General features: G+C 43.2%; 3 protein-coding genes across 6 annotated transcripts in view; 1 reads left to right on the top strand and 2 right to left on the bottom strand.

Moving 5' to 3' along the window:
• zgc:154058 (Transmembrane protein 150A-like) overlaps positions 1 to 1680 on the bottom strand; it is a 35153-nt gene extending 33473 nt beyond the window's left edge. The window contains exons 1-2 of one of the 2 annotated variants that reach the window (XM_061789754.1): positions 1271 to 1680; positions 763 to 986 (exon numbers count right to left, since the gene is read on the bottom strand). In XM_061789754.1, coding sequence (XP_061645738.1) covers positions 763 to 872 — 110 coding nt within the window. In that variant the 5' untranslated portion in view covers positions 873 to 986; positions 1271 to 1680. The remainder of the gene's footprint in view (positions 1 to 762; positions 987 to 1270) is intronic. The other variant, XM_061789753.1, reaches the window with a different exon arrangement.
• An 822-nt stretch (positions 1681 to 2502) lies between these two features.
• Positions 2503 to 12414, bottom strand: LOC133485610 (tripartite motif-containing protein 16-like). The gene is made up of 8 exons (XM_061789578.1): positions 12282 to 12414; positions 9446 to 9816; positions 8479 to 8574; positions 7615 to 7848; positions 5794 to 5953; positions 5597 to 5710; positions 3965 to 4101; positions 2503 to 3799 (listed from the first exon to the last, which is right to left on the bottom strand). The coding sequence occupies exons 1-8, from the start codon at positions 12346 to 12348 to the stop codon at positions 3416 to 3418; spliced, it is 1563 nt and encodes a 520-aa protein (XP_061645562.1). The 5' UTR covers positions 12349 to 12414; the 3' UTR covers positions 2503 to 3415.
• A 22-nt stretch (positions 12415 to 12436) lies between these two features.
• On the top strand, positions 12437 to 20669 carry si:ch211-198a12.6 (uncharacterized protein LOC563253 homolog). Of its 3 annotated transcripts, none has more exons than XM_061789574.1 (3): positions 12437 to 12577; positions 15868 to 15959; positions 17475 to 20669. In XM_061789574.1, the coding sequence occupies exon 3, from the start codon at positions 17596 to 17598 to the stop codon at positions 19249 to 19251; it is 1656 nt and encodes a 551-aa protein (XP_061645558.1). In that variant the 5' UTR covers positions 12437 to 12577; positions 15868 to 15959; positions 17475 to 17595; the 3' UTR covers positions 19252 to 20669. The 3 variants fall into 3 exon arrangements, with proteins under 3 accessions (XP_061645558.1, XP_061645560.1, XP_061645559.1); XM_061789576.1 differs by lacking the exon at positions 12437 to 12577 and adding an exon at positions 13143 to 13264; XM_061789575.1 differs by lacking the exon at positions 12437 to 12577 and adding an exon at positions 13606 to 13760.
• The last annotated feature ends 1121 nt before the right edge of the window (positions 20670 to 21790 follow it).

Raw genomic sequence — 21790 nt, 5'->3', positions numbered from 1 at the left:
CATTACACTGAATGTAGTTATTGAAATAAGTGTGAGCCCTGCGCTTGTTTCTAGTCAACAAATCATCCCATCATCGCCTCATTTGCGAGCCTGTCGAAACCTATTATGCAGATTGGGCTCGATGCGTGAGAATCACCTGTAGCTTGCAGCTCTTTTTCTTGGAATTTGTAAGCTGTCATTATTTCTACCTTCTCCCCTTTTTTTAAGAAGCTCACCAAACATGGGGAATTTTGTTGGTGCTGGGAAAGCCATTTGATACTACAGTCTATGTACTAGTACGTACACGAGTAATGTTTTGTCTACGACTGCCTTCCACAGCTGTATGACATTTCTGCACACTAGAAGGACAATTACTTGTTACCCATGAGGCAGAACTGACCACTTGTTGACGTGTGCGCACCATTTGAGCATTTATTTGAAATCATCGATAGCCGGCTTGAGGTCCGTGTAGTAGTATGCTATTAGTGGGGTACTAGTAAGACAGTCGTGCCCTAGTCGTTCTGGTACCCTGCCTACAAAGCCAATTGAACATTTATCAGATATCATTGACATCCAGTTTAAAGTTCATACCCTTGAGCTGGATATCAAGGATTTCAAATAAATGCTCGAACAGCTTTCCATAAAGGTGATCTTGAAAGGCTTTTTGGGGGGGTTATCTGACTCTGGCACGATTGGCCTCAGATGCTTCAGATGTGTGTGCTTTTTGTTGCTTTTGTGCTCAATGAATATGACCAAAACAAAAACAAAAATGTGAATACTTACACAACCCAGATCCCAGTGATGGTCAGTGCTGGGAGGCTAACAGGCAGGATCACCCACAGAGACATGGTAGGCACCACGAACCCTCTTTCCTCTTTTTCCTCTTCGACCATCCGAGCAATATGTGCTCAAGTAGTTCTAACATTTAACTGTGTGGGGCTGACATCTGCGCTGACGCCAAATGAGTCATTGTAACAAGTCGGGGACACTGGAACGACTTGTCTTAGCTGGTGAAAAGGAGGAAGGGGGGTGTATTATTTATTTAAAAAAAAAAAAAAAAAAAAAAGCACCATTATTACTTTGTATCGATTTTTTTCTGCTTTATTGTCGAGCACAGAGAGGTTTAAAGCGAGCGGACCACCGTGTATGCTGTTTAATTACCCTTAAACTGGATATGAAGTCACGTTTTCATTCAAGAGTAGCAATGAATAACGACGAATGCTATACGGCGCAAGCTAGCTAACAAAATACCGCGCGAGCATCAGTCGCGAACCTGAACACTTTTACTCACCTTCCGCCGTTACGTTTTCGAGCAAGTGGTGTTTTTTTTTTTTTTTTTTCCCTCCCACCCCAAGATTCTTGCTTAACTTTTCTGTCGTCCTCTCTCCTCTTCGGGGTGCCGAAAACCAGCCAAAGGGACAGCAGAACGTGTAGTTTTCTGGCTTCTAGGAAGTCCCGGTTAGACGATTTGGTGAGGAAAAAAAGAAGAGGGGATAGTTCGTGTGGCTTCACGGTGCAGCCCGACCTGCGTGATAGCCGCCACGAGACATTCCGGTCTACCCAGCTGTTTGACTCCGCCCACCCCACAACCTGTGCCGGCGGTGTGCGCCGAAGAGTAGCGCGAGGGGGCGCTTTGGAGTCAGCCAGGAGGACGTCAAGATCATTTTTGCCAACTTCAGCGCTTTTGCTGCTAGATTCTTTATGAAATAATTGGAACTGTATTTGCAGCTACAAAAAAAAAAAAAAAAAAAAAAATGTTTTTATTTAGTGCTTTGGTTATTGTTTTATTTTTGGTTTATGTATGTTTGTGTGTTTGGTTGAATGTATGTTATAAATAATTGTAAACTGACTTAAAAATTGTAAAATGAAAAAAAAAATTAAAACATATTTTTGCTAGATTTAGCAACTTTTCAATTTTCAGACTACCCTAGCAACTTGGTTGGTTTGTTTGCCCCCCCCCCCCCCAAAAAAAAAAATCAGATTGCAACAAATTTTAATACTTTTAAAATTTTAAACCATATAAATGTGTAATGGCCTCATCATATTATTACATATAGCTAAGCTGCACAACCAATTGATGGATGATTAGTTTTAGAATCTGAAGTCTAGTTTGTTCAAAACATTTTTGGACATACCAGTAGTTCGTACAAACTCGGCCTTTTGTTGTTGTTGTTGTTGTTTTTTGGGAAGCGTTAACGATACATAATCCAAAGTAACGACTTCCGTGTGCTACAAACATAAATTAGCATCATTTTTCTGCTAAAGCAACCACAATGAAGGACATTTTCCTATTTTGCATGACAGACAGGTTACTAATCTCTAAATAAAAAGTACACAACAAACAGGCCCGAGAGGTAGCTTTTATGCAGTAGAATGGAGGAAAAAGAGTCAAGCCCTTTAATCATTTGTTTCTGCTGCCCCCCTGAGCTTGAATTTATTTTCATTTTTGTACCGCACCACGTGGACTGGCCTATAGATCGAATATAGGCTGATAATGAATAAATGAAACTAATTGAAATTCAATACATTAAAAAAAAAAAAAAAAAACTTTATTGCGTGCAGCAGTCTACATTCCTAATATTGCAATTAATAATGAAATTAAAAAGCACATTAGCCCTAACCAGCAAAGTGGTTTAGTGGTTAGCATCGCAGTTATGAGGTTAGGGCCAGTAGAAATAAATTGTGCATAGGTTTGTCTGTTTGTGTCCTGGGATCGGTTGGCGACCACTCCAGGGCGTACCCCACTTCTTGGCCAAAAAGTCAGCCGGGATAGGTTCTAGCTCCCCGGCCGCTACAACGAGGACTGTAGATATTGCAATAGAAAATGGATGGATGATTATGATTAATTATCATTATGAATTTAATGGTGGGGCCAGCATGTCTGATCCACATTTCATTGAACACTTGTCAGTTTAAATAATATGTATTAAAGTTGCAGTCGTTTCACAAATTCAGACAGGAAAACCTGCTCTGTGTGAGGAACTATGACACATCAAATGCATTTTAAACTAGAAATTACATAAGCATCGTGTTGCTTATTAATCATCAAATTAAGCGGCGTACACACAACAATTGGAACAAATTTGAGCCTTTTCGCTCCCTTTCAGCCCAAGTCAGCAAAGGCCCGATTCTCAGATGTCTCTAATGATTATCCTGAGTGATTATCCTCTGGTGTGGCGTGTGCTGTCTCTCACTGGTCAGCCTTGGTACTACGCCAGACTTCTGGTTTGGGGAGGAGACCCACTTGTCAATGTAGAACTAGTGTAGTGTGTGGTGTGCTGTGTTTGTCATCTTGAGTACACCACACACCATAAGAGCAGTAAGCACACCGGTTGATTTTTTTTTCCCCCATGTGTGGGATCTCTCACAGTCAAACTAGTTAGGATGTTAAAAATTGCTGTGTGTATCCCGTTTTAGATGCCACTGAAGTGTATTCCTATAGTCGAATGGTGCTACTGTAGCCCCACACGCTGAAAGCGGGGTACACAGGTTCAGTAAAAGTAGTGCGGACCTGGTGCAGCAGCTGCATGGCATCGGACACGCTATAAAACGCCAGCACCCCCGCCGCATGGTCCAAGTAGACGCCGACGCGAGATGACCTCGAGACGGGTAGGTCCGTGGTCTTGTTGTTGTGCACGAAGGAGAATTTGGACTCGGTGCAGTAGAGGCTCCAGGATTTGTCGTTCCAGCCCAGGCTGCACACGTTGTTGTTTCCTTTCCGGAAAATGCCCCTGTATGTGACAGCCACGTCAATTTCCGATCCCTTCCAGCTCACCTCCCAGTAGCGGCGACTCCCAGCCAGGCCTTCTTTGCAAAGCACCTTGAACCAAGGGAAGGGAACACACACCATCAGCACACAAGTTTGGATTTGCAGTACAGTGAACCCCTGTTCGTAGCGGAGGGAACACTACGTTCCAGACCCACCCGCAATAGGTGAAAATACGTGATATAGAGAGACCATATAACACAAATAATACACGCTAACCTGCTGCCAGTGGTCAAATCGTTCCGGGTGATCGGGGTAGTTCTTAGGCTCGCTCTTCATTGTGGCGGTTCGGTTGCCCTCAGAGAGGTGAAGGTTCCGGTGCACGGTGTTGACATCCAGAATCGGCTGGCAAGAGTCTGAACAAAGCAACGAAAGCCCTTATAGTCGACGTTAAGGCCGGATATCCTGAAATTGTGGGGGTGCACGAGCACTAGGAACAGTTAGTGAAGATGATTTTTCGTTAGGGTGTGTGAAGGGGGACTAGGGGTGCGTCAACTCCTGGTGCCTGGGACAAAAGATTAACACAAAGCCTTTTGTGATGACGTTGCATAAACCAGCGTTTCCCAATCTTTATTGAGCCAAGGTACAGAATATCATGGAACACCATCAAACAAAAATGTCCCCAAAAAAAGTGGATGCACTGGTACACATAAGTACTTTCTGCCATCTAGTGGAAGAGCATTTAATTGTTCTGCCTGTCACTATACTCACTGGCATAGAAAAATGAAGAAGCGTACATTAATTATAGGTCATAAATCATTTTCTGTTGGGATGCACCGAAACCGATATTGATGCCTACACTGTATGTCTGTTACAGTACTCGGTACGCACAAAAACACACTGATGCGGGACACCAATACTTCAAAGACACGGATGACAAGACTCATAGGCAACTGCAAATAATGCTCTACAAAATGGATGATGAATGCCGTTCAGGCGGCGACAAAGGCAGCCGCCACCTGGCAAGCAGCGCCTTTCAGACCAATTAAGTCAAATTGGATCATTTTCCGCGGCGCACCTGATGATCTGTCACGGCACACTAGTTGAGTATCACTGGCACATGCTGATAAAGTGGTTTGCACATCCACCTCCCGGTCACCGGTTCGAAATTCTCTTTCTTGGTGACATGCTTGACAACCCACCAACTGTTGCATTTGCAGACTTTATAGGGGTCAACCATAACTGCTGCCCAAACGTCAATGGCTATATCAAATGTTACATTCATTTATTACAGTTCAGGGTCGTGGAGAGTCGGAGCCTGTCCCAGTCGACTTCCGGCAAAAGGCAGACGACACCCCGGGTTGGTCGCAAGTCACTTACAGGGCACATATGGAGACAGACAGCCATTCACGCTCACATTCACACCGTCGCTGAGTGGGAACTGAACCCAATCCGAATGACGACGAGCACTAGAACGAAAGCAGCCTTCTAAAACTCTGATGGAGCTTTCAGAATAGCTCTCTCAAGTTGGTGCAGGAACACCTGTGTTTGTTTAAAGCGATGTCGATCTGTGGGTTTGTTCTCTCCCATTTCACCAAACTTGTTCTGTCACGTGTGTTATTATTGTAATGCTGCTTTTCAGTTCTTCCACCACATTAGCACCATCTGAACAGCCATGATAAGCTTTTTCCGACAGGACAAATCCCGCTCTGTTCTCTGCAATGTGTTTTTTTTTTTTTTTTTTTTTTTTCCCCCCCCACTGCAATAAAAGTGCACATTTTAGAGTGGCCTTTTATTGTGGGTACCCTAAGGCACATTTGTGCAACAATCCTGCTCTCTTGATATACCACACCTGTGAGGTGGATGGATTATCTCAGCAAAGGAGAAGTGTGCACAACATGTATGACTTACATCTCAAAAAATCCTCTCTGGTCTTTGGTTCTTCCATCATCTTTGGCTCTGTGAAAAACAAGGATTCTTTCCTTGTTTTTTTCTCGCTTTCCTGCGTGATGTAGACTTCTTTCACTAGTGACAAACCAAGGAGAAAGTGACAGTTTAAGGAGAGAAGACAATTAATGGGGTGTCAAGGCAAAGCTAAATCTGCCAACCTGCTGCAGAGATTTTAGTCGTCTCTCTCTTGCTGACTTCCTCCATTTGTAATTTCATGGCGCCGATGGCTCTCTTGGTGGCTTCGAAGGAGTAATTGGGCGCAACGCTGACATTGTTCAGGTCCTCGTAACCCGAAGGGCCAGACAGAGACTGCCAGCTCTGGTAAGAAACAAAGTAGAATGTATTGATGACATCTTTTCAAATCTACATCAAGTATTTGGGGCACAGGGGACCCATGAATACAGCTCTGTAAAAAGTTAAGAGACCACTGCAAATGATCAGTTTCTCACAATTTGTTTGCATTAAATGAGAATTTTTTATTTTATTCTAAACTACTTACAACATAACTCCCGAATTCCAAATACAGTGGTGCCTTGAGATACACGTTTAATTTGTTCCGTGACCACGCTGGTAACTAAAAACACTTGTATCTCAAATCATCTTTCCCAACTGAAATGAATGGAAAATGCTATCAATCTGTCCCAGCCTCCCCCCAAAACATGTTTGTGTCTTTGTTTGTTAAGGAAAAATATCATTTTTTAATATTGTATGTTATACAAACATGACCCCTCCTGGAAGCCGTCACCTTATCGTGGTGGAGGGGTTTGTGTGTCCCAATGATCCTAGGAGCTATGTTGTCTGGGGCTTCACGCCCCTGGTAGGGTGACCCGTGGCAAACAGGTCCTAGGTGAAGGACCAGACAAAGCACGGCTAAAACACCCCTATGATGAAACCTATTAATGGATTCAGTTCAGAGTAACCACTCTTTTTGGAGTCCTTGGAGGGGGTGCTGGAGAGTCCATCGTTCTGCTGGGGGACTTCAATGCTCACGTGGGCAATAACAGTGAGACCTGGAAGGGCGTGACTGGGAGGAAACGGCCCCTCCGATCAGAACCCGAGCGGTGTTCTGTTATTGGACTTCTGTGCTCATCACGGATTGTCCATAACGAACACCACGTTCAAGCATAAGGGTGTCCACACGTGCACTTGGCACCAGGACACCCTAAGCCGCAGTTCGATGATCGACTTTGTGGTCGTGTCATCGGACTTGCGGCTGGGGCATCTGATTCGGATGCCTCCCGGACGCCTCCCTGGTGAGGTGTTCCAGGCACGTCCCACCGGGAGGAGACCCCGGGGACGACCCAGGACACGCTGAAAAGACTACGTCCTTCGGCTGGCCCGGGAACGCCTTGGCTTCCCCCCCGGAAGACCTGGATGAAGTGCCTGGGGAGAGGGAAGTCTGGGCGTCGCTGCTAAAGCCACTGCCCCCGTGACCCGACCTCGGATAAGCGGTAGAAAGTGGATGGATGGATGGATGGATAAAAACATGATAGTAATAACATGATTAAACATAATGTAAAGAAGTAAACTGTGCATCATGATTTCCATGCTGCAATCCAATACATGGTGCTGCTCCTTCTGCTTTACCCGCCTTGGCCACTGGGAAGCAGTGTAATACTGGACAGACATGCAGACACAAACGAAGAAGAAGAATGCTGTTCCTGCTGCTTCTTCTTCTTCTACGGTACTACTAATGTAAGTGACTCAGTAAGATACTACTTCATAATATTAGTCGTTTTTCATGGAGGATGAAGAACATATGAAGAACATATGTCTGTGAGTATTGTTATAGTATCAGTGTACATGTATTGTTCTACCAATTGAGTTCAAATATCCGTTGCGTCTAAAACAGCATCTATTAATGCTGTTAGTACAACCATTAGCATGTCAATAGTGTTTTGCATTTTTTATTTTTATTTTTTTTTTTTAGTATTAAGCTAAACAGACCTTTTTTTCTTCTCTTTTAAGGTCATGCGCACCTGCAAAAAATGGATGTGGTCATCAGTGTGGGATAGCTTCTCCAGGTCGGTGTGTCTCTTCCTCAGCAGGGTGATCTCTTCCTCCAAGCGGTCGAGGAGAATTTCCCCGCGGTTCACCGTGGTCTTCTCATGCAAGCGCACCATCTCCTTGACTTCGTTGTACTTCCTCTCTATGGAGAGCAGGAGCTCCGTGAAGATACGTTCGTTTTCCTCCAGGACCGACTCAGCTGAGTGCTGATATCATAGAAAAGACACAAGAAGAACATGCGTTTGTTACGATTGGATGGTCATTTCTTCCGTAAGACAAATAAAGGCCTCCCGCTCCAACGATGCTAATGAATAGTATCGGTGACACATGTGGAGAGATAATATAACAATAGTCATAGACTTAAATTATTTATCCTCTGTGAAGAACGACTAATATTACTGTGGCTGACTGAGGATTTTTGACCGGCTCTATGTATATGTCTGTATTATACTGCTCCCTGGTGGATGAGGCACACACAACAGAAGGAGAAGTACAATGTTTAGAGAATTTCAGCAAAAATGTGGCAAAACCTGTTGAATTCTCAACATTTTATTTAATTATGTCATTACGGTATGTTTACTCAAAACAAAACAAAAATACAATAATATGGTGTGCTATTTTTATTATCAAAAACACATTTAATTTGGGGGACAGAGGCTGGAACGGATTAATAGCATTTCCATTTATTTCAATGGGGAAAGATGATTTATAAATCCAACTTGTATCTCATTGTATCTCAACACATTTGAGCAAATTAAAGGCCTCCCCCATCTGCAGTTGAGTAAATAAACAGCCAGGATTTGCGCAAACAAGCGACAGTCATTGAAGGACATTACCTTCACAGCTTCCACAGCTTGTCGGAGATCCTGCCACTTTTTGACCCTCTCGTCAATCCTGTGCTGGGATTTGTGCAGCGTGGTGCCGAGTTGTTTCTATGGAAGAAATTAGATAATATTACAATCAAACACACTTCTCACAAAAATGTTAGGGATATTCGGCTTTCGGAGAAATTTCAGGATGAATCTAAAATGCACCATGGCCTTTACATGAGTAGTTCATTTGACCTGTTGTAATGGCTTAGTACTTTGTACTCAATTTTATTTGGAGCACTTTCAAAACAAACAGCAGCTGAAACAAAATGCTGTACATAAATACAAATTCAATATAAAACCTAAGACAACCGGACATAATTTAAAAACAATAAACGGTAAGAAAGTTAAACTTGTTCTTTAACAATGTGCTGAACAGCAAAATGTTTCACACAGGCAAATTTCCAAGGACGTCCACTTCGATGCCTTTCTATGACTCTTCCAGTCTCTCTGTAGCTCTGTTCCAATCTGTGGATGACATTGACTATAAGCTCAGTGGCCATTTCTCTCTGAGAACATCCTGTTGGAAGTTTCGCAATGACCAGATACTGTTGATCAATTGTTAGGTGAGTCTTGGTCTCATGATGTCAAAATAGGAACAGCATGATGAACAGGACTGTTAATTAACTCATTCACTGCCAGCCTTCCCAGTTAACATGGATATTTTAATTCTAAAGCCGTCAATGGCAGTGACTGTGTTAAGTACTAACTCTGCCATTCAGCTCCATGTTAGAGAACAGCAATTTGTACAAAAAGTACTGAAACATTGAGCAGTCAGACATGTACATTTAAAAGTTTATACAAGGTCAAATTAAATTCACCTGTAAATGTTATAGTGCATTTTTGGTTAATCCTGAAATGTCCCCCTCAAATTCCAATATCCCAAATTTTTTTATGATTAGTGTGTATTCATTCTTAATGGCACACCACTCACCTGTTTCTCTGTCCTCTCAGTTCCAGCCGGAACAATGTCATGGTGCTTGTGCTCGTCCATCATGCACAGAACGCACACGGATGTCTGATCGGTGCGACAAAAGGCCTCCAGCAGCTTGTCATGCTGAGCGCAAATCTTCTCCCTCATCTGGCCTGTAGCTTTGACCAGTTTGTGCTTCATCAACGCTGGGTAGTCGTAGTGAGACTGGAGGTGGGTTTCGCAGTAAGACGCCAGGCACACCAAGCAAGACTTCTCGGCCTTCTGCTTCCTGGTGGTGCAGAAGTCGCACAGGACCTCGCCGTGTTTGGCCTGCGTCCTGTTCTGGTTGCGGCTCGTGGAGCGACGGCCTCTATCCTCTGTGTGGTATCGGTCTAAATCCAGAGTGCTGGGGTGAGACATTTTGCCTTGGAGTCCGAAATTATGTCTTGTTAAAATTAAGGCGGAAAAAAAAAAAGCAATAGCAAAATCATACAGTTTAAGAAGAGGTCTGGAGAGCCGCACCAAAAACTCAATGAAAATATAAGTGAATAAAAGGAGTGATTTCCTGACGTTAACCGCTTCAGTCAAACTGTGTGACTGACACAGGTGTGGGACAGAATGTGAGCTATGTGGTCTGTTCACACTGTAAAACCAGTATTCCCACTCAGGAGAATGGGCGGGTGTGCTACCTGAAACTACGACAAACAACACATGCTTCTTGACTTTAAATGTCCAGGTACTCACTAAACAACACAGACAGAAACCAGAGTCAAAAATTGTACCTAAATAAATGTTTGACAACAAGCAGTTGTAAAATATTCATTGCAAATGTAGTGTACTTTCAAAGTTAAATACAACTTAATTGTACTGCATTAAAAAAATAAAAACAAAAGGTTTAAGCCATTGTTACGTATAAAACGTGTAATTAAAATCCAATTGCTTTTAGAAATTTCCATGAGTACAATTTTAGTTACATTTGAAAAATAGCTGCAAAAGCTCGGCTAGTTTTCATATCACTTCCTCCTTCTGAAGCCGACGCTTGTGATTGGCTCTCTCTGGTCATGTGGCATTCTCCTGCCGTCTCAAACATGACATATTTTTCCAAAAATCTACATTGTGATGCAATCTATTAGTTTGTCTAAGATTTGGAAAAGGTTAGACTAGTTGTCACGCTTTTGAAAAGAGAAAAAGAACATTGACGTTACAACAGTTTTGACTTCAGAATTTTGGACTTTTTTTTTTTTTAATGGAACATTCACTTATCTGGTTTGTCATATGAAGCGATGTTGTCTAAATTGTGCACATTTGTCATTCCGTCAACATGGTATGGTATGGTGGCTTTCCACATCCTGTATACATATAATAATGCAACAAACATGTTTTGTTTGTACTTCACCATGTTTTGTAATCAGTTTATAATAAAAGAACTAATGTGGTTAATTCCAAAATAATGATGTACAGTTTAAATCCCCTTTTATAGTGGAAACTTCCTGTTGACGCATTCATTCAAAAATAAGAAAAGGACTTGTCATCTAATGTATTTAGCTACATTACTTTGAGAAAATAATTGTAATAGTTGCACTACTATTGCATTTTCAATTGTAATCGTAACCAACTACATTTCCCAAGTAATCTTCCCAACACTGATAATAACAAATTTGGTAGAGCTTTGAGGTAAAGTGAAATTGATCATCCTGTTGGTGGATTGAAAAGCAACATACACTTGAACTCGACTTAATGTTGGGGGAACCTCGGGCCCACAAAAGCAATTGAGTCGGCCTGGCATTCTTTTCTAAAAACAATAACTCAAAGGAATCATTAAAAAAAAGTTTCACTTATTTGTCAGCATGTTTTTTAAAACATGATGGGGAAAAAGGTTCCCTACCCCCGCTTTATTGTCATTCATGCATTGAAATATTGATGTTACTATATCCCAAAATACAAATCCAATCTCGCTTTATTGTCATTCATGCATTGAAATATTGATGTTACTATTTCCCAAAATACAAATCCAATCTCCCATTTTCTTCTACTTTATACCTTTATGATGTCATGTTAGTATCATTACACGTGTTTGTACCCCTTGGGATGCTCAGAATAAAGAAAAACATTGAAATGTACTAATTATACATTTGAAGATATATAGGTCACAGGTTTCAGTCTTGCGGTTCTTAAAACCTTGATATACTTTTTGGGCCTCATCTTCTTTGTGGGATGAACTGTTCGTGGTCAAAGTTACCTGGAGAGGCTAATTAACTCATTCACGGCCAGCCTTGGCAGTTAACATGGATATTTGACTTCTAAAGCCGTGAATGGCAGTGAACGTATTAATTGGATGATTCCACAACTAGTTGCTGATGGTGGTGATTAGCAGTTTCAGCAAGGTGGTGCACTGCCACCTGCAACATTAGTGGACCGAACTGCTTGTGACATTTCTTTCTTTTTGAATCCATGCCTTCATCGCATCTCGGCTTGATTACAGTAATGCACTTTACTTTGGAGTCAGCCAGTCGTACGAGGGGCCCCATAACACCTATTTTGGCCCCCCTCCGTTGGCTGCATGTGCACTTTAGGAATAAAATTGAGCTGCATAACTATTGCTCAATTCACACATTGAGTCTCCGTAATGCGTGTTTATACCACATGAAACTTTTATGAAACCATGAATCTGTAGCTACAAAGTGTGAAAGACTATTACAAGAAATTGATACCTTATATCTGTTGAAAATCAGGGAGTGGTTTTGCAGACAGAACAACAACATTGATCTATAGAACACCTCCGATTGTATAATGTTGTAAAGGTTGCTTTTACTTGACGGATCCTGAGCCCCCCCAAATGATGTGGCCTTTTTCGTACCTTGACGCGCTGCTCCCCGGCTGCAGGAGGCGGTAGCGGCCCGGGTGGCGTGTGGAAACGACAACATTTTGCTTGTCGCTAAAGCGCGTCTGCGCTCCAACGTTGGCGCCAGATGAGCACAGTGTGGAGTCAGCTCGGAATAGCGCGATAGTGGACCAGCCAGGACACCAAGACAACACAACAACAACAACCCAGACGAGACTCAAAACAAGCTGGACTTTCTTTTTCCTCTTTCTATAAACGCGAGCGATCCCTTCGTTTTGTTTCTTAGTTCCACGCCAGACTAAGGAATAAAGGTGGGTGGGTGCATATGTCTCTGCAACATATCAACTGGGCTGATACTTTGCTCCTAATTGCTGGATTATTTACGAAATGGACTCATCTTGTGAGGCGAGGGGAGCACCGAGTTGGGAAATGACGCCGATCGTTGCATGGATGCTTGCCCAGTTCTGATCTTTTAGTGCAGCCTGCGAACTCTGTCATGGAAAAATACAGGGCCTCGACCCCACTATGCACATTGTCCCATTATTGTTATTATTATTAAAGGCTTTAAACGCGATAATATCCCCTCCCTCCCTCTCTCTCTCTCTCTCTCTGACGATTGCTTATTTTGTAGTCGTTTTCATAGTACAGTCCTGCATTGAGGACCCCGTCCGTATGGAAATAACGTCCGATTCCACAGGCGTAGGATTCTGTGGTCGAACGGTTAGTTTTAATAAATAAGGCGCTTTGATGTTCAAAGTCGTCACCTGGGGCTACGGGTGGGAACCTGGGAGCCGGTGAGGTGGCTTAGCCGATGGGTTAGCTTCGGCACCGCGGCTACGTAGCCAACACGCTAACGTCGGCTGGAGCTGCTTAGCCAGCAAGGCCGCCATTGAACGGCGGTGCCCCACTCCACCGACACTGGTGGAACGTGCTAAATACGAACTTTGAACCGAGCTGCGGTGTCTATTTCACTTTAAAAATAGTTACTAAATCATAAGGTATGTTTGTGGGCTATAGTGTGACCCGTGTGTTCGTTTAAACCCAAAAGACAACACTTTTTACTGGCTTTCCCCTCCCTCGCTGTTAGTCATCTTTGTCCTAGCTCAGCTCTTATTAGCTTGCTATCTTTCACATTAGCTTTCGAGACACAGCCGCATCATAATTATTATTATTTGAGTTGAGTTTAATTAATTTATTTTTTTTGACAACACGTTCGTATTTTCTCCCAAAGAAGACGCTGGGCGGTTGACTTATTTGGACATGGCTCGGGGCTTTGCCGCCTGCATCCAATGCGGTTTGGGGAGGGCGGAAGCTAAGTTGGCTTACGTTAGCTCGCGGCAGCCATCTTACGCGAGCATTGTAGCTGCTGCGGTGGCACGACAAGATGGCCTGTTAATAAGCGCGGAAGAGGACAGTTTCCGTGTCGACAACCTCGCCCTTGAATCGCACCGAAATACTTTTTTCCTCACCCAATTTCTCATCGTTTTCACCGGCGTAAGTATCACGGTCGTTCCGTTCGCCTCATTTGGTGTGTTTTTGCTACGAGGCTAGTTAGCGTGGGTTGCTAAATGGCGACCACTTAGCGGCTAACAATGCTGCGGTGGCGTTAACCAGTTCCCCCACGACCGTAGCCAGCTAACTAGCGGCTACCGAGAGCTATTCGTAGCCGTTCTGGTGAGAGGCTAGCGAGCCATTGGTGCGACATTTTAATAATAAAACGCCACTTTGACAACGCCTGGTCCTTAAAGTGGATACGGCGTCGGGTGGCGAACAAAGAGCCGCGCGGGTTAAAAGCGGTTTCGGCCGGCTGGGCTGTCGGTTTGCGGATTAAACTCCACTCGAGAGCCCCATGACGATTTCAGCTACTTTGATGCTGTAGCTCGTCGTGACGGCTAACTTAGCCTGCTAATTGACGCGTAGCCTGCATATTTGCTTTGGAGACCTTGCTAAGCGGAGGTGTGTTCACCTACAATACAATAAAATGCACTTAGAGAATCTTACTGCAAAAGTATGCGAGTATTTATCATGGGGTGGCCCGCATTGAGCAGCATTGTATGAGGCTACGTTTTGAACATAGCCACCCTTTTAGGTTATTGCAATTTTCCCCAATTTATTCACACTTTTGTGTTTGCATGTTCATAGGTTAAAGGGGAGATAAGCTGTGCCCCGATTTGCTTGTCAAGGTTGTTGAAGGAAATAAAATTTCAAGGGGCATTTCATCTGAAGTGTAAATTAAAGCAATAACCTTCACTCATCTACATTAAAATGAGATGACTTTTTATTTTTTTCAGGGCCGATACAGATTATTAGTAGTTAAGGAGGCCGATAACTGGTTTTTGGAGCAGATATTCATTTGCTGTAAAAGGGGAAATATTGTCAAAATCAGCAGCGTGTCTATAAAATTAAATGTAGAGGTGCAACGATTAATTGACAACTAATTGATTATCAAATTAGTTGACGATTTTTGATCATCGAGTAATCCTTTAGACACTTTTAAATTAAAATTTTCCAAATGCTGGTAATTTCAGCCTTTACTATAAAATAAGGTAAATACAATTATTTATTATAATAATACAGCAGACTGACTATTTGTGCTTCATCAAATGAAGATGTGCAAGTCTTTTTTTTGTTTTTTTTTGCACAATTTTACAGACCAAACCAGTAATTGAATCATGATTTTAAAAATGACATTTTGACTTGTCCTTTTGAATAAAGGAATCGAAATGTAAGAACTTTAAAAAAATAAATAAATCTGATTCATCGATTAAATCGAAAAAGACTGATTAATCAAGTATTAAAATGGTTATTTGCAGCCGTTAAGTGATCATTTATATAAATATCTTCCTAAAGTTTTGTACAGTAAATAGTTATCAAAAAAGTCAATATAACTTATGTTTGTCTTTCACTTCTTTGTTTTAAAACAAAGTTCCCAGGGTGAGCACCATCTCTTATAAAGTAAACTGAAAATGTAAAATGGTCCCGGAAGTTTACTCAGTTTTAAATTAATCTCTTATCGGCTGTTGGAGTTTAAAAAAAAAGGGCAGACGCCGATATGCGTCAAATAGGTCTATATCTGATCAAAACACACTTACCACATGGTACTACAAAAGTATGTGGGTATTATAATTGACAGATCCACATCAGCATTGCAGGACATTCATTTTTTTAACGTTGCCAACTTTCCCCCCCCAATTTATTCACACTACGCTGTCATATAAATTGATCTTATAATTCTAAGGTAATGGTAAGGCGTGTCCCGAATTGCTTAGCAGGGTTGTTGAGAGAGAAGCCTTTTAATGGGGCATTTCCTTTGTGGAGATGTATATTAGAGCAATAAGATGAGTCACCAAGCCTCCTTGCAGTTCAACTATTCAGCAGTCGATGTTAGACGAGGCACCGCTGCAATTCTCTCTGACTTCTGTGGTCAGAATGGACTCAACAATTCTTTGTTCAGCTCTTGATCATTTTTTCCCCCAAGTTTCTCCCCCTCTCAGTTTATGATTAAATGTCTTGGGTGTCTTGTTTTTCCCCTCCCTCACATACAAAGATGTTTGACACAAACGCTTGCAAGAATGAATATTAAAGTTACAATCTTTTACAGATATCTGAAGGTTCCTGTGATCGTCACGGCCACGGATCTGCCACAAGTCCTTATTTTTTCTCAAACAAGCCATCAATTAAAGACACTTTTAGGCAAGTATGTGCACTTGGAGTATAATGGAAAATGTACAAACCTGTCACACGACTGCCTTATTGTGCAGCCTTTTGCCCGTATCTTAATAGCGGTATTTAGATGTGATGAATAGTGGTATTTGATAGGGATTTCTTACTTTTGCTACTTAGGAAAACTCTAATTGTGTTAAATTGAGAAAGGAAGAGGGAGCCAGTCAATGCAAACTTAAGTTTCTTATCAGTAGAATTAGTTAAATTGCTCAAGTGATTTCTAGAGATTTGGCAAAGGCCACATTTTAGTGTGGCTAGTTGTCCTCGGTTAACAACGGTACCGACGTACAACATTTCATGGTCACAAACGGCACACAACAAGCTAGTTTGCACAGCGGCGTAAAAAATGCAAAAGTCGCGCAGCACAAAAAGGCAGGTTCAGTTACTGCTGCACTTAGTTTTTGATTCAATTATATTTATTTATATATATTTTTCAAACAATTGCTGTAATTTTGACTGGCGGCGGTTACTTCTAGGCGAGGAGACGTTCTGACTTCAAATGAAGTTTGGTTACCTCGCTGCTGTTAATCAAGGACCCGCTGTAATAGATCATAATATAATGCAAAAGACTTGCTTTAGAATATAAGGAGCATGATTTAGTTTGAAATGTAAAATTGACATTGAAAATGGTGACTTGTATGTAATTTCTTACATCGTTTTGATGCGGTGCAACAGTTGATTGATTTGAAACTGATTCTTAAATTAATCAAAACTATTTTGATCATCGATTAATCGTTTAGAGAAATTAACTTAAAATCGTCCAAATCCTCAGATTCTCGGCCTCTCAAAAGTAAAATTTCTCAGATTTGTGTAGTCCTCTCTAGAAGCAGAGTATCCTTGTTTCATCAAAATAGGACATTTGCAAACATCAGCTTTTACTTTGGAAATATAATTGATGTATTTTCTGCACTGTCAATTTAAAATAATTTTCAGTTTTGAATTGACTGATGGAAATAAGGTATCAACAGATTATTAAAATAATAGGTGGTGTTGCCACTCTGAAAAAAAATCATGTTGCGGAACAATGGGGAAAATGATGTAGCAAGAATACCACATTTGTACAGAAATATTCCATGAGCTGCATCTGTTACCACCACATGCCTTTTTCCTCCTCATTCAAACATCTGCCTCTGAAAGGTTTCATTGAGTATAACTTTAAAACGACGCAACTGATTTCAATGAGGTGTGGTTAGTTGTATTAGTTATGCGAAACGCCAACGACAAGACTTGGTCGACTTGCTCTACTAAGTCCTTTTGTTTATCTAAAGGTGTCATGTCTCATGAAGCAAGCGATGAGCAATCATGTCTTGAAAGAAAATGGAGAGCTGTACTTAGTTTCACTGAGGAAAGGAGATTCAATTTCAACTAGTTTGCTTTTTTTTAACAATAACACAGAGGTCCCAACACTTGCAGCCCTATTCTGCTCAGGACAATATTTCGGACTTGACAATTAGCTTAACATTGCTGTGTTGTCCTCTCTTCCAGGTCTGCTTACTGACAAACGGCACCAGCGCTGTGCTCGACCAAACCCGGATCAATACCCAGATTCATAGTTGAGTTACCGTCCGGCAAAAAAACGGAGGTCGTGGGGCTGGAGTGTGTGCTCATGGCGGAGTCAGAGACTGAATGTGACACACCCGGCCTTGACACGCTTGGGTCGGAGTGTGTCATAGCCCACAGCCATGTCGACCTGCACTACGGAGCCGAGACGGAAATCATGACTGAGGAAAAGCGTGGTCTCGAGTTGGAGATCCACGGCACCGAACTAAAGATCCAAGGGCTGGGGACGGACCTAGGTGCCGTGGCGTGCGTGGAAGCCATCGTGGAGACGGACCACGATTACATCAAGGTGGAACACGACGATATGCACTGCTTTGCCGGCGCCGAGATCAAGACGTCATCGGGCGAGACGCTTCTCGGGGAAGTGCTGCTCAAGGCCAACGAGCACGAGGTAAAAGTGGAGTCGGATCACGGCGGCGAGCTGACTGTGGAGTCCGAGAACGGCGTCATCATCCACGAGGCGCACGGCCTGCAGTGCAACGAGTGCGGCGAGATCTTTGGCAGCATCTCTGACCTCCACCAGCACTTTGAGATCCACAAGGACCTCAACCCGTACATCTGCGTCCACTGCGGAGAGAGCTTTGCAGTGGAGGCCAGTCTCAAGCAGCACATGAAGATCCACATGAAAGAGAAGCCCTACGTGCCCCCGGGCGTGGAGATCATGGGCAAGGACGTCATCGACGCCTTTAGCCTCAAGTCCCACCAGATGATCCACCTGCCCGACAAGCCCCACCGCTGCACCGAGTGCGGCAAGAGCTTCGCTGCCGCCATCACCCTGCGAGAACACATGAAGATGCATTCAGAGGACAAGCCCTACAAGTGTACCCAGTGCAGGAAGAGCTTTGTCCGCAGAAGGCATCTGAAGAAGCACCAGGAGGTCCACGCCCGCGAGAAGCCGTACACGTGCGGCCAGTGTGGCAAAGGCTTCGCGACCACCTCCAACCTGAAGCAGCACCAGAAGACTCACGCGGCCCATGCCGGCGTGGTGCTCAGTGAAAAGCCCCACCGCTGCGCGCAGTGTGGCAAGTGTTTCGCCGCCGCCGCCACTCTGCGGGAACACCAGAGGATCCACTCGGGCGAGAAGCCGTACAAATGCAACATGTGCCGGAAGAGCTTCGTCCGCAAGCGCCACCTGAAGAAGCATCAGCAGGTCCACGCCGGCGGCAAGCCCTACACTTGCAGGCACTGCAACAAGGGCTTCAACCACTCCTCGTCCCTCTCGCGCCACCACAAGACCCACTTGCAGGGGCCCGTGTTCTCGCCGCCACAGCCCGGGAAGCCCATGACCTTCGGCACCCCTCCCAAGCAGAGGGTGCACCTGCAAGGGGAGAAGCCCTACATGTGCCACCACTGCGACAAGGGCTTCAACCATTCCTCCTCCCTGTCACGGCACCAGAGAGTCCACTCTGAGGGCAAGGGCTACACCTGCGGCCACTGCGGCAAGATCTTCAACCACTCGTCGTCGCTGGCGCGGCACCAAAGGGTCCACTTGGAGATCAAGCAAGAGCCGGCGCCGCAGTCGCCGCCCCTGCCCCCGCCCGAGCAGTACAGCGCCATCCCCTCGCCTAAGGTCTTCCCCAACAACGCCTTCCCCAAGCAACACCTCCTCTCTGTGGAGAAGCCCTACCGCTGCACCCAGTGCGGGAAAGGTTTCAACCATTCGTCCTCCCTCTCAAGACACCACCGGATCCATTTGGAGTAATGAGGGGGGTCCGCTCCCACGCAAGTGCTCAACCAATCTCTCGCTTCTTGTGTAACTATTTACCGCCCCCGCCACAAGACCAGTCAGGCTGACTCCTATGGATGTATACGCGGTCAGGTCAGCTGCATTGAAGAGGGCCAGTTGAGGGAAACGGACAAAAGACGACATGACTGGAAGGACTGATTGGTCGTGGGCTATTCAGAGCAGAAGCTACTGGGAAGCCTCACTTAGATTCTTTTGTCTCGCTTGCGCAGGAACTCCATTTTGAACACTTTTAAAAGAAAGAAATGTTACCCAATTTTTGGAGAAAGCTCCACTCAGAACACAGGAGCGTGTTCGACTTGGTTCAAGGCTGTCAACACCGGAACTCCAATTAGTCATTTTTCACCCTCGTAACCTGTGTGAAGCAAATCCTCTGTAAATACTTCTTGATTTCTTTTATATATGTATAGGTGACTAGTGTGCTGTTCCAAAATGATGACATTTTTGATAGTAAGACCCCATGAGGTGGTTTTTCTCCCCCTTTCAAAATGAGTTTCGGGTGTTCAAGCAGCAGCAGCAGCAGCAGTTGAATTTGCCATAGTGTATATTTATGAGGTTATTTTCTTGTATGTCTACCATGACATGGTCTGTACAGAGAGCAATATTGGCTTGACGCCCTGACGTGATGATAACGCGCAGCCACAAGACACAATTCCTGACAGAATAAACACCTTCTGGTTAGCATATTACACCAGTCTCCTTTTCTTGGCTTATTTTCCTTCCCCTTCTGAGACTAACTTAATAACCTGTTCATAGACTAGGTAGCAGTAACTCACGTCGACTATCACAAGCCGATCTAAAGACTTGTGCATACTAAGAACTATAAGAGGAAAGCTGACTTTTTAAAGACTGCATTGCGCTTGACTCGTATGTTTAAAAAAAAAAAAAAAAAAATTTTACAAACATATTTTTTTAGATATGGCTCGGGTTATATGAAAGGGAGCAGAGATTTTATGGGAGAGGGCATGACAAGCAATATTTGTTTTTTTCCCCCTTTTTTTTTGCTTCAATGTGTAGCATAGTGTTTTCTTGTTAGCTAGGTGCCTTATTGCATGCTGTGTAGAAATGGATGCTGAGCTGTTAATTGATGAAAAAAAGGTTCAGAATTTTTTTTTTAATTATTATTCATACCCTACAGTTTAATTTGTCAATGACTTTTTTTTTTTTTTTTTCTTTTGCTTTCATGTATACGATTGTGTTTACACTGTATATTTTTATTTTCTTCCTGCTTCTGTTATTGTGAATGTCCCAATTGTTGAGAGGAAAAAATGTAAAGGAATCCATACGGGCTTCTCTTTTAAGGGCAAACCTTGTAACATCTTTCCCCTTTTTTTCTGAGTGGCACATATATGGATAAATAAAGGTTGTTGACTCTCTTCTGGTGTCCTGTGAAGTTCGATTTTGCTTAATGTTGTCATCAAGCATGGCTAGGATGGCTGCCTTACACATGTGAATTCTTGCATGTTTTCCTAGAGGCTTGCCGTACCCAGAAAAACCCTTCAAATACTGGCACTTGGTATTCAATCCAAAAAGCCCTTGACAGACCGTGAACATGGTCGTTGCACTTCCTCGGCAATCCTGCAGGTGTCGCTCTTGCAATGTAAAATGGTGCTCAGTGTCTGCAGGTGTTTTTGACCGCACCCCCTCCTTCGCGAGTGCAATGAAGTAGTAATTCTGCCTAATTTGCCATTTCAGACAACATGGGGAGGAATTCCTGCGGATGCTATGTTCCTAGAAATTCCTGGCCTTTTCCCACACTTGTAGGTTTACATTCCTTCTTGGTAGATTGAGGTTCATTTTCAAGGTTGTTTAACTGAGCTGTAACCTTCAGATGTAATCGGCTTTTATCAGCAGTCTAGGGCAGTGTCTGCTTCACATCACAGAATAATTTTTTTTTTTTAAACAGATGCTTCATGCACACTAATTTGTTTTTGAATTCCGAACGCATTACATTGGAATTCTGCAGATTAACATTCACTGCCATTGATGGCTTTAGAAGTCAAATATCCATGTTAACTGGAAAGGCTGGCAGTGAATGAGTTCATTTTTATTAAGGTCCCAAAACTTAATTATATAAAGATGGCTAAGTAGAGTAATGCTATGATGCCACTACGGATTTTTTAATTTCTTATCCGATATTTAAAATATGAGACCACACACATGATGGAAAACATTGTCAAGAGTGTGCTATATCGCTCAATATAGTGTCGTTTACACAAATTGACCAACACAGTACGCCACACACACGATATCTCCACTAACAATCACAAGTCACCTCACCAAAACCAGATGTCTGTCATAGTAGGCTACCAAGATTGACTATCGGCTATTCTGCTTGGCCCAACTTTGTGTTGGCCACACACTAGAGTTTTCCATCGTGGATATTGAACAGGTTTAACGCTTGCACTTGTCGGCCGTGAACCGAATGAGGAAAAATTGTTCCTGTTAAGGATCATTTGGCGATTTCGGGCCTTTGCTGCTTGATTTGGAAGAGTGG

Source organism: Phyllopteryx taeniolatus, chromosome 11, assembly GCF_024500385.1.
Source record: "Phyllopteryx taeniolatus isolate TA_2022b chromosome 11, UOR_Ptae_1.2, whole genome shotgun sequence".
In the NCBI taxonomy this organism is placed as follows: Eukaryota; Metazoa; Chordata; class Actinopteri; order Syngnathiformes; family Syngnathidae; genus Phyllopteryx; species Phyllopteryx taeniolatus.
The sequence above is the reverse complement of the archived record's forward strand: the minus strand, read 5'-3'. Positions and strand labels throughout refer to the sequence as shown.